Source organism: Haliotis asinina, chromosome 4 (genome assembly GCF_037392515.1).
Source record: "Haliotis asinina isolate JCU_RB_2024 chromosome 4, JCU_Hal_asi_v2, whole genome shotgun sequence".
Taxonomy (NCBI): Eukaryota; Metazoa; Mollusca; class Gastropoda; order Lepetellida; family Haliotidae; genus Haliotis; species Haliotis asinina.
In genome coordinates this window covers 7,428,804-7,439,086 of record NC_090283.1, presented here as the reverse complement: position 1 = coordinate 7,439,086, position 10,283 = coordinate 7,428,804, and the positions used below count along the sequence as shown (strand labels likewise).

The following is a 10,283-nucleotide window of genomic DNA, read 5'->3' as shown; positions in this document are numbered from 1 at the left end:
TTTCGTTGTGTGTCTTTGCGTGTGTTCCTGCTGGTTTGTAAAATCCGTGTCATAATCCTGTACGGATAATTTCACATACCATCAAGGAAACAAATGTTGGATTGGACGCTCAATACATTATTATGACAACGCACCAAGTATGGTTATATTACATTTAGACATTATGTAAACATCGGTGCAAGGTTCTACCCTCAAGGCTGGGGTCGATACACATAGCCACCAAAGTCTCAACGTGGGTTGGTCGGTCGAGGAGAAATTTTTTTTTTTTTTAAAATCAATATATAAAAATCAATAAGGACACAATTGTCTGAATAATGTTCTTGATTCTCATTTGTTGTAATTCTTATTACAATTTGACGCCTTCCTTGGCTTTGTGGCAGCGACTGATGAAAAGAGAAACATTTCATGTGACGAAACGGTAGGTTTTGGGTTTGAGTCGGATGGAATGATTTTTGTTTCGAGGGCTCGGTAATAAAATTAGAAGGGTTAGTCGGGCAATGAGAAATACATAATAATAAACATGCTTCCCTTACAGACACCAATAGCTCTGTGGCTTCTCAAATGTACCGGAAGCAGTCCAATGAACAAATGAATACACTATTCACACAATAAATGATTAATACAAGGCACTTATTTTAAATTGAAATATTCACGGAATATGTCCATGTAATATATTTTTCAATAACATATGAACATATCATGGACTGTAGGAATGGTAATACAGCAAAACAGGTCACATCACACATACCAGCCGCTGCTTTAATTTGGAACACCTTTACTCGAATTGATAAAAAATAAAGAATTCATTAGTGTCTTTATTATTGGATCCAGTAGGGAATGTTTCGTGTGTTTGATGAAATGCCGCGTATTTGACGACACTACATGACAGACAGATATCTCATATTACACTGTGTATCTGAAATAACCCGTTTGATTAATGCCCCATTTTATTCTTTTGGCTTTTTTAAAATTGACTTTAAATGCAAATCCTTATTTGTCATTACATGAACAAGTGTACCTTTGCTAATATTCATTTAGGGTTTAGCGGAACTTGGCCGTGACACAGAAAAACATAACAATCAACACACAGACAGTCCAGAGCGTGACTGAGACATAACACCAGTTATATACCGTATCATTAGACATAAATACAGATCAATGACCTGGTTTCAGATGGGCGTATCTCCCGTTTCTCAGTTGAACGGTCGCTGCTGCTTTAACGCTAATGTCAATAGGAAACCTAGAACAGGAGAGAAACAACGTGTACTTAGTAATTGCTCATATTTTGACACAACAGCTACATTCTTCATGTAACACGTGTTATATTTGGGATTACACCTCTTGCACATAATAATCAGTAATGTAAATTGTTGATGACAATATCAGGAACAAGCAGTTGCATACTCGAGCAAACACCAGTCATTGCAGTACAATGTAAATATGAATAACCATGTATACATCCGTGTACAAAATAAGCACCACCCTGTCTTTTTACCAATCAATTATCTCTGAAATGAAATTCTAAACTCTTTCCGAAAAATAACCTTTATAATTTGACAGAACAAGCAGTGAACGTTTATATAATGAAAACATCACTGAAATGACCATGTACTTTAGTTAGGATATTGTCCATATTTAAAACGGGTGTTTTTCTGTCTTAAAACAGGTTACCTGATTTTGAAAAGTAAAAGTAATAATCAATTGTCATGTGGCCTATAAACTGGTTATTAAGGCGAGTGGATGAATGCTTGTAAACTAAATTTAGGAAAAGCTACTGTCAAACTAAAACAGATAACATTTAAAATACTGCAAAAGCTGTTTTACAAACAAAACAAGCAGATTTTACTTGTAATTGTCACTATCCGACAAGGATAATTGTTTATTCAATAAGTAAACTCAAAATCATAAAAGATTTATACCTATATCTTAATAATGTGGCCTTTTTCAATTTTCTTAATCTCAATTGTAGGAAAAAGGTCTGAATCTTTTACATTCGGGTTTTTTCTGATGCATAATAAAAGCTTACTCAACGTGTAAATATCATCTTGGTATATAGTATAATTGTTATTTTGGGTTAAAACTTAATTTAATTGGGTAGCTTCAGCAGGTGACGAAACTACAATTACTATAGTTATTCTGGTAAAACTGCAGTCCCATCACAATGTCATCCTTAAGTTTTCTGTAGCATCACATCTTATCTTCAAAATAGGGTGATGCTTAATTAATGCACCGGTGTATATTTAGTCGAGGCGGTGATAGAACTTTGGACGGTCCAAGAGGCTTGTCCGGTAAGGTTTATATTCAACCATACGTACTGGTGAAGGAACAACCAGTCGCCAGGAGGAAGAGCCCATACCACGCAATGAAGTCCTGCATGTAGGGAGCAATTACGGCAATGATCAAGGACATGGCCACCTGCAAAGTATGAAATATACTCCAAACAAAGAGTTAAGGAACACAAGGTTTTAGTCTCATGACATTTTCATTTATTGGAACGCTGCAATAGAAAAGTTAAGGTATGTCCTTATGATTTATGCAATGAAATAACATGGTACTGAGGAATAATAGACTTACAAATCATCAAAAACATGTACCCGTGAAATAGAAGTGCAAAATATACGACAAAATGTTATGGATGTCAACTTCTTCTTTATTGTTTTCACAACGTTTCTGGGCTATTCCTTGCCCCTTCGTCATGTGGATGCTAACTAACAGTTAAACAGAATATATATACCGGTAATTTACATGAAGCCAGAGAGGTGTTTTAAGCATGTATATACAATTGAAACGTAGCAGATGAAAAAAAGAGGATTAAAATATACAAAAGCTGGTATGCTGTTGTTACAACGGATTAATCAGGAGAAGCCAGTGTATTGATAGGTGTACAATGGTGGGGGTGATAGACTAACAATTACAAAAGCTGAGATACTAAGGGTGGGATGATGCTGTAACGGTGGATAGCTGATGATTGGTGAAGCCTCGTGTCTAATTGATTTCCCAGGCATTGGGTAGGTAAACCCCTTGGTCTCTATTCATCTGTGGAGCTAATCTTTTGATGTTGATGACTTCTGACAGTTGCGTCGTCGCCAATCGTGCAAAATGTGCTGCATAGAGTGTGGTAAGTGGAGCACATTCATGCCACACATTTTCCATGATGTTTCTGGGGGTAATTGTGTTCGGTTGATATTATCCAATTTAGCAGGTAAATCAGTTTGACAGTCACTAAAGGTTATGTATTCTTTGAATATTTACCTTTCAGTAACATGCCGGCGAAAACGCTGTTGAGATTGATAAAGAAATACTTATCGCTCATTTTTTGTGAGGAGTATATGTATCTGTCCATAAAAGGAGAAATGCAGAGGACACACCCTCTGAAAACGATTGAAATCTTCTCAGTATTTCCATCCCACTTGTATTCGTGGTTTATCAGACCAATGCCAGTTCTCATCGGTTTTGACAAATTAGTAAACACATGAGGCTTGGGCCAGATCGCTTCTGGTCTGATACCCTTTGGTATTGTGTGTAATATATCGTCTTGCAGTGTCGACTCACTCTCTCACTCACCCAGATACCGTTTTTGGTCTGATATCCATTGGTATTGTGGGTAATGTGTTGTCATGCAGTCTCCACGGAACTTGTGGTACAAACCTGAGAGGCACCCGTGGCGAGCCGCCTCCTCGTGGTGGGTGCTGGGTAACGCCAAGAGTTCGCCGACACCCCCGTAGTGGACCCGGGGGGATATTTGGTCCACCAACCCGTGTGCCGTGGGTTGCGGCCCTGTGTCGGTGGAGGAGGGGATCCTGGTGGTTGAGGGCATGGGAGCAGGACCAGTGTTCCTTATGCTCAACACACCACTTCGGCCCTAACTTCACCTAGACGGGTGGTTGAATGGGCCCGGTTCAACCAATCGGCTGGTCATGCCAAGCCCTGTGTATGCATTTTTGATACACAATTTCGGACACTTCAGAAAAAGTTTTGTGAGATGACTTGGCTTAAATATATTTATTTGAATTTGACATTATTTCTCTTTTGTATTTTGCCTAGAGTCCTATACCCAGAAGGCGGTGGCTCATGGGCCAATCTGGTAGAATGATTTATTTTTTCTACTGGAGTATACCATCCGGGTATCCCTGGTGCTACAAGTCGGAGACCCGCTTGTGATGAGCACTGTCTTTATGACACTCCGTGGTGGGTGGGGAGCTCGGGTGGTGAACCATTCAATCTCAACCATGGAATACCAAACCCCTACCAAAAAAACAAAACGTCCACTTGTAAATGATGATCAGGAACGGCCGTCTGTATCTGTTGATTATTGGCCACGGTTTATAGTTATTCAGACTCTTGATAAGACTCCTATCAAACTCAATCCCTTTGCCATTTCTAAAGGAATCTCTGGGATAGCAGGAGAAGTAAAAAACATCAGGCGCTTGAGAAATGGTTCACTGTTGATTGAGTGTAACAGGAAACAACAAGCGACAAACTTGTTATCAATTGATGTGTTTATTGGAGTACCTGTTCTGGTTTCAGCTCACAGAACATTGAACAGTAGCAAGGGCATTGTCCGAGACCGTGACCACCTCCTTTCAGATATGACTGAGCTTGATATAGTTTCTGAGTTGAAGGACCAAGGAGTAACGTGTGTCAAAAGGTTTACAACACGAAGAAATAATGAGACTGTTCAAACAAGCACTTACCTCTTCTCATTTTCGGCTCCAAATCCTCCTAAGTCAATCAAGGCAGGTTACTGCAATCTGAATGTTGATGTATACATTCCAAATCCTCTCCGCTGCTTTAAGTGCCAGAAATACGGACATGGCGTTTCTAACTGCACATTGTCTGTTACGTGTGCTCACTGTGCTGAGAATACACATGTAACAGAAGATTGTGATAGTAACTATAAAAAATGTGCCAACTGTCAAGGAAGTCATTCGGCTTTTTCGAAAGACTGTCCAGTTTGGAAAAAGCATATGGAAATAAACAGGATCAAATTTTCTCAAAACATCAGTTTCGCTGAGGCAAAAATATGGCGGCGGTCTGTAAATAACCGAGTGTGGACCAGACAATCCAGTGATCACCAACATGAGCATCGATCTGGGCAATTGGGAACCGATGACGTGTGTCAACCAAGTCAGAGAGCCTGACCACCCGATCCCGTTAGTCGCCTCTTACGACAAGCATAGTCGCCTTTGATGGCAAGCATGGGTTGCTGAAGGCCTATTCTACCTCGGGACCTTCACGGGTCTTCACCTTATCTGTTTAACTGGAATGGGTTATTTCTTTCCTTGAGTCTCCGTCCACCTATGCATGAAAGATGGATCTCTTAAATAAAGTGGATGTCTCAGAAAACGTCTTTGTTAAAAACTTTCATACCTTAAAGGACAGTTTGTCGCCAAAATACCCCCACCAGATTCTACCTCCAGCATTGAATATGGACGCAAAGCTTCCAACAACGGCCAGGAAGTGATCATCATGGATGAAGGTCTGTCCGTATGCCTGCAATGATCATTTCAAAATATGAAAGTTCCTAAAATACATCACTGTAACGATCAAATACGCCGCTACCATAATGTTTTATATTGTTAAATCCACCTTGAAGTCATTTCTAGGTACATGTTTGAAATCTTTTATATGTTATTTGTAATAGCCTTATCACAATACTTGATAAAGATCGTATTGGGCACAGTTGAGCATGTCCTCCCAAGAACCTCGTTTCAAAAATTCAGGTATACGTGCGTTTTGACAAATAAGAGGTCGTGGGGTAGCCTAGTACTTCGAGCGTTCTTTTGTCATTCCAAAGACCCTGGTTCGATTCCTCACATGAGTACATTGTGTGAATCCCATTTCTGTTGTCCCCTGGGATATTGCTAAAAGCAGCGTTAATCCGAAATCACTGACTGACTCACACAACTGCATCTGAGGCGGGAACTTAACGTACTTTCCAGAATGTTGAAAAGAACACAAGCCCGACGGTGTTGAAGAGCAGCGTGAACCACAACAGCCAAAAGTCCTTCGTCCTCCAACTGTGTTTCCAAGACACGTATTGCTCATGTCCATCGTGCCCGTGGCTACAATCATGACAAAATAGCTCTTTGATTTGATGTAATTGGAAAGATTAGATCTTGTGTCTTATATCAGGCGTGTTTGTTCGTTGAAAAACTGTTCCTAATGAACTGTTCCAACACTTCCTAATGAAAAAGAAGCTGTACGAACTAGACAAGACAACCACCAACCCGCCTTATACCTGTTTATGAATCTGACAAACAATAAATTGTGTATGGAAATACTGAATGTAAACATTCACCAGAGAAATTCATTTAAAAAGTGCAGCAGATGTAACTAGTTCAGTAGGCGTAGCATAGTTAAGTTTTAGAGCCAACTAGGAACCATGCAGGTAGAAAAGGTACTGTAAGTCCCCATGGTCCATCGTATGTGATCTAACTTCTGTTCTTAGATATCTATAACCTGTTTGATATCGTACTGTGCAAATAGTGTTATTAGTTTTAACTTTTTATTGTAGTTATTGTGAAATTCTAGTTGTTTTACTGTCTTTCGTCCTTAGGTTTTTTATAATATACATATTTTCCATTTCAGCGTCAAAAGCACTCTCGTCACGATATGGCGGACATATTACCGATATGACGTTAAATATTAACGCTCTCACTCACTAATGTGACTTTAAATTTATCGAAACATTATCACGAAGTATTCCGTCGACGGCCACACGATTCGCCTGAGATGTGTCAGAGGTAAGCATCATAATGAATGCTCTGCAGACTCTATGGGCAGAAGGCCAAGACATGACATTAAATAACAGAACCCAAGTCGTTCGAACGTCCATCCATGTGTAACTGGACCTCGTGTTGGAAGTAAGCTCCCCTTCAGAAGTCAGTGATGTCTCTTCTTCGTCCACATCTTCCTGAACGTCCACGACCCTATTCTGCCGACCAATAAATAGAGGGGGAAGATGTTACATCAGCATGCATCAGTTTGTTTGTATCTTCCATCTATATAAGTACAGTGCAAACAATCTAAACTGGACCGGACAATACAGTGATGAGCATCATGTGATCTACGCAGATGAGGACCGATGACATGTACCGTCACTGAAGACAAATTCTAACACGGATCGTCACAGGCGATGTGCATTCTTAAGTCATACCTGTGTTTTAAGTGTCTTTAAAAGGTTGGAAAAAAACAACATCTAAAACATTATTTTCTTTAAATCATTTTCACGTATATCTTATGAAATTAAAATCTTTATATCGAATATTTGGCTTTAATTAATTTACTATCTATTCCTGAAACATTGTTACAAATACATGTATGTGAAGAATGGTATGAACTGATTTTTATGAGGGCAAGGATATGAATGTATTTCAAATACTGGCGAAACTTGCAAATGGTAATGGTGTTTTGAGAGCCTGCCAGCACTACGTCTGAGATTGTTATGTCTTATGAAGAAATGTGCCTGTAGGATATCATATAGATTTTTTTTGTTGGTAGCTAGGACCCAGTTTTGTCTTGAGTTGGATGAACCCTTGCGAGTTGTTGTCGAAGGGCACCTCACCTTGGGCGGGTCCCTTAGCAACAGGATTCCTAATGCTTGAAGACCGAAGTAACACCCTCCCAGAACGATGAAGACGAGAGGGACTTTGCTCAGAATAGCTCGTTGTGTAAAATAGCTGCAATACAAGTTGAAAACACATCGCTGCAAAAACACCAAATAACGTATATCTTCAAATAATTTTCAGTTTCTATGATAAACATATTAACACATGCAATACACAGTCAATTACCCTGTACTGTACTACAGCACCACTTTGTCTACAGGGTCTGTAAGTCTCGCGAGACGGTACTTCCGGCACTAAGCTGGTTCCCGGTTCCCTTTGCGCACGCCAACTTGCGATATGCGAGGCAGGGCGCAGTTTACTACGAGATTTCAGGCGACAAACGCATATTCAAGACCTAGATCCGGTTCCAAATTGCGCGACTGCCAAATATGACTTTACTAAACCGGACCAAGGCTACAGCCATAGTTGGCTGTCAAAGCTGTTGACAGTAGTTGGCGATTTTGGGGATGGATAACACCGCGTTTCATAATGGTTTAGGGATATAACTAGGGGGAGCAACTACTTACCATTACATTCACCTTGTGTCATTTTCTGTTGAATGTGACAATAAGATATATACTTCTGCCTTCAATGAGATTTATATGAACTTCGAGTTACCACCCCTTGTAACTAACAATAACTTATTTTGAGACTGGGGGTCAATTGGGATGTCAGGAATGAGTTAGTGAGTTACACCTCTGCATTACGTGAGATGAAGTATTTTTATATGAACTTCGAGTTACCATCCCTTGTAACTAACAATAACTTATTATGAGAAAGGGGGCAAGTGGGAAGAAAAGAGTGAGTGAGTGAGTGGCTTTGAGTTAATGCCGCTGTGAACAGAATTCCATTCTCACCAAGTGTGTGTATGAGGAAAACTCGAGATGATGCCGGTGATCCCTTGGAATGGTGTTTACACACCCACAATCACAGGTTAAACAACTTGCACACTGGTCTTGTGAAATAAACAGCAACAACATATGATACAAGCGGCACAATGAGTACTTACTACTGGCCGTGGATAAAATAAGGAGGGGGCTCGTTCTGAGGATTGATGTACCATGTTTGAACGTAATCAAATATGAAAGCACCACCACCGAATCCTGCCACACACAGTCCGCAGGCTAGCCCTTTTCTGTCAGGGATCCACTATAAATAGAACATGGTTAGTGTCGCACACTTAAAAGTTCATTAAGGTAAGAAGTCAATAGAGAAAATTGTCACAGGCCACAGATATTAACAGCCAAAATCACAGCCTTAAGAAATATCTACCAATGTAGAGTTCATTATACAATATATATTTTAAATGGAATTATGATGAGACATATGATGTAAGCGTATCCTTACGCAAATGTAAAACTCTCCTACACCAGGAAAAGAATTTGGGAGTCGTTTCACGAATGTATTAAGTCAGGACAATGTCTTATCTTGAAAACAGGAATTTGGTGGCAATTTGCTGGACCCAGTTTAATACGTTTTAACGGATCGTTCCCACACAATCATTATCAAAATGTAAGCTGTTTAAATAACCACCTTTAATTACCTTCATTGCACAGCTCATCGGCACAGCGTATGATATCCCTACTCCCAAACCAAACATGAGGCCATACGTCAGAACCACGAAGGGCAAGGAGCGCTGGACAGTGATGTAGGTGATCGTGGTCCCTCCGCTGAAACAGATACCGATAGAAAAAAAATATATATAAATGAATGAGGAAATTGTTTGGGCCTTGGGGTTCAGCCGATTGATTAAACCGGAATCATTCAACCACCCGTCCAGGTGAAGTAAGGGCTGAAGTAGTGTGTTAGGCAAAGGAACGCTGTTGCAGACTCCAGTTGCCCTCAGCAACCTACGGCAAACAGATTTCCCAATGTGGTGGCCTCTTACGACCAGCAGTGGGGTCCTGTGGGCACATTCTGTCCAGGATCAACTCGGGATAAGAGCGATCAGAGTTACCCATCACCAACAACGAGGAGGTGGCTCTTCACAGGAGCCAACCCTCAGCTGAAACAAATACAGATAGAAACAACGTGATAACCGTTGTTTGGAAATTGTTTGAGTGCAAACAGTTGTATGCACGTCAACCCGTGACGTCAGTAACCCACACTTGTAAGAGGGACTAACGGGATCGAGCGGGCAGACTGACACATGTCACCGGTTCCTATTTGCTTTGGTCAATGCTCATGCTGTTAATCACTGGATTGTCTGGAACAGACTAGATTATTTACAGACAGCTGCCATATAGCTGGAATATTGCTGAGTGCGGTGTGAAACGCTCTCATTCAATGCATGAACTTTAGCTTGGTGGACGCACGTACTGCAAACAGAGGAATGTAGGAACTTTAGGCTGGTAGGATTCGTGGACGCACATACAGCGAACAGATTGATGCACGAACTTTAGCCTTGTAGGGTTGTGGACGCACTTAACGCGAACGTAGGAATACACGAACGTTAGCCTGGTAGCATTGGTGGAAGAATGTACAGCGAACAGAGTATTCAATACATGAAGTTTAGCCTAGTAGGGTTGGTGGACGCACGTATAACGAATAGAGGTATAACGTAGCCTGGTAGGATTGTAGGAAGAATGTACATCAAACAGAGGAATAGGCGAATTTTGGCCAGGTAAGACTGGCGGGCCTGCCTCCTTGTGCTTGGTTTGTTTTGTTTTGTTG

At 40.6% G+C, this 10,283-nt stretch overlaps 1 protein-coding gene across 1 annotated transcript; it reads right to left on the bottom strand.

Moving 5' to 3' along the window:
- Positions 1 to 1,193: 1,193 nt before the first annotated feature.
- Positions 1,194 to 9,526, bottom strand: LOC137280724 (oxalate:formate antiporter-like). Its single transcript, XM_067811946.1, has 9 exons — positions 9,465 to 9,526; positions 9,154 to 9,280; positions 8,620 to 8,759; positions 7,563 to 7,682; positions 6,855 to 6,932; positions 5,936 to 6,065; positions 5,371 to 5,493; positions 2,316 to 2,415; positions 1,194 to 1,240 (listed from the first exon to the last, which is right to left on the bottom strand). Exons 1-9 carry the CDS (start codon positions 9,524 to 9,526, stop codon positions 1,194 to 1,196), a joined length of 927 nt encoding a protein of 308 aa, XP_067668047.1.
- Between the last annotated feature and the right edge of the window lie 757 nt (positions 9,527 to 10,283).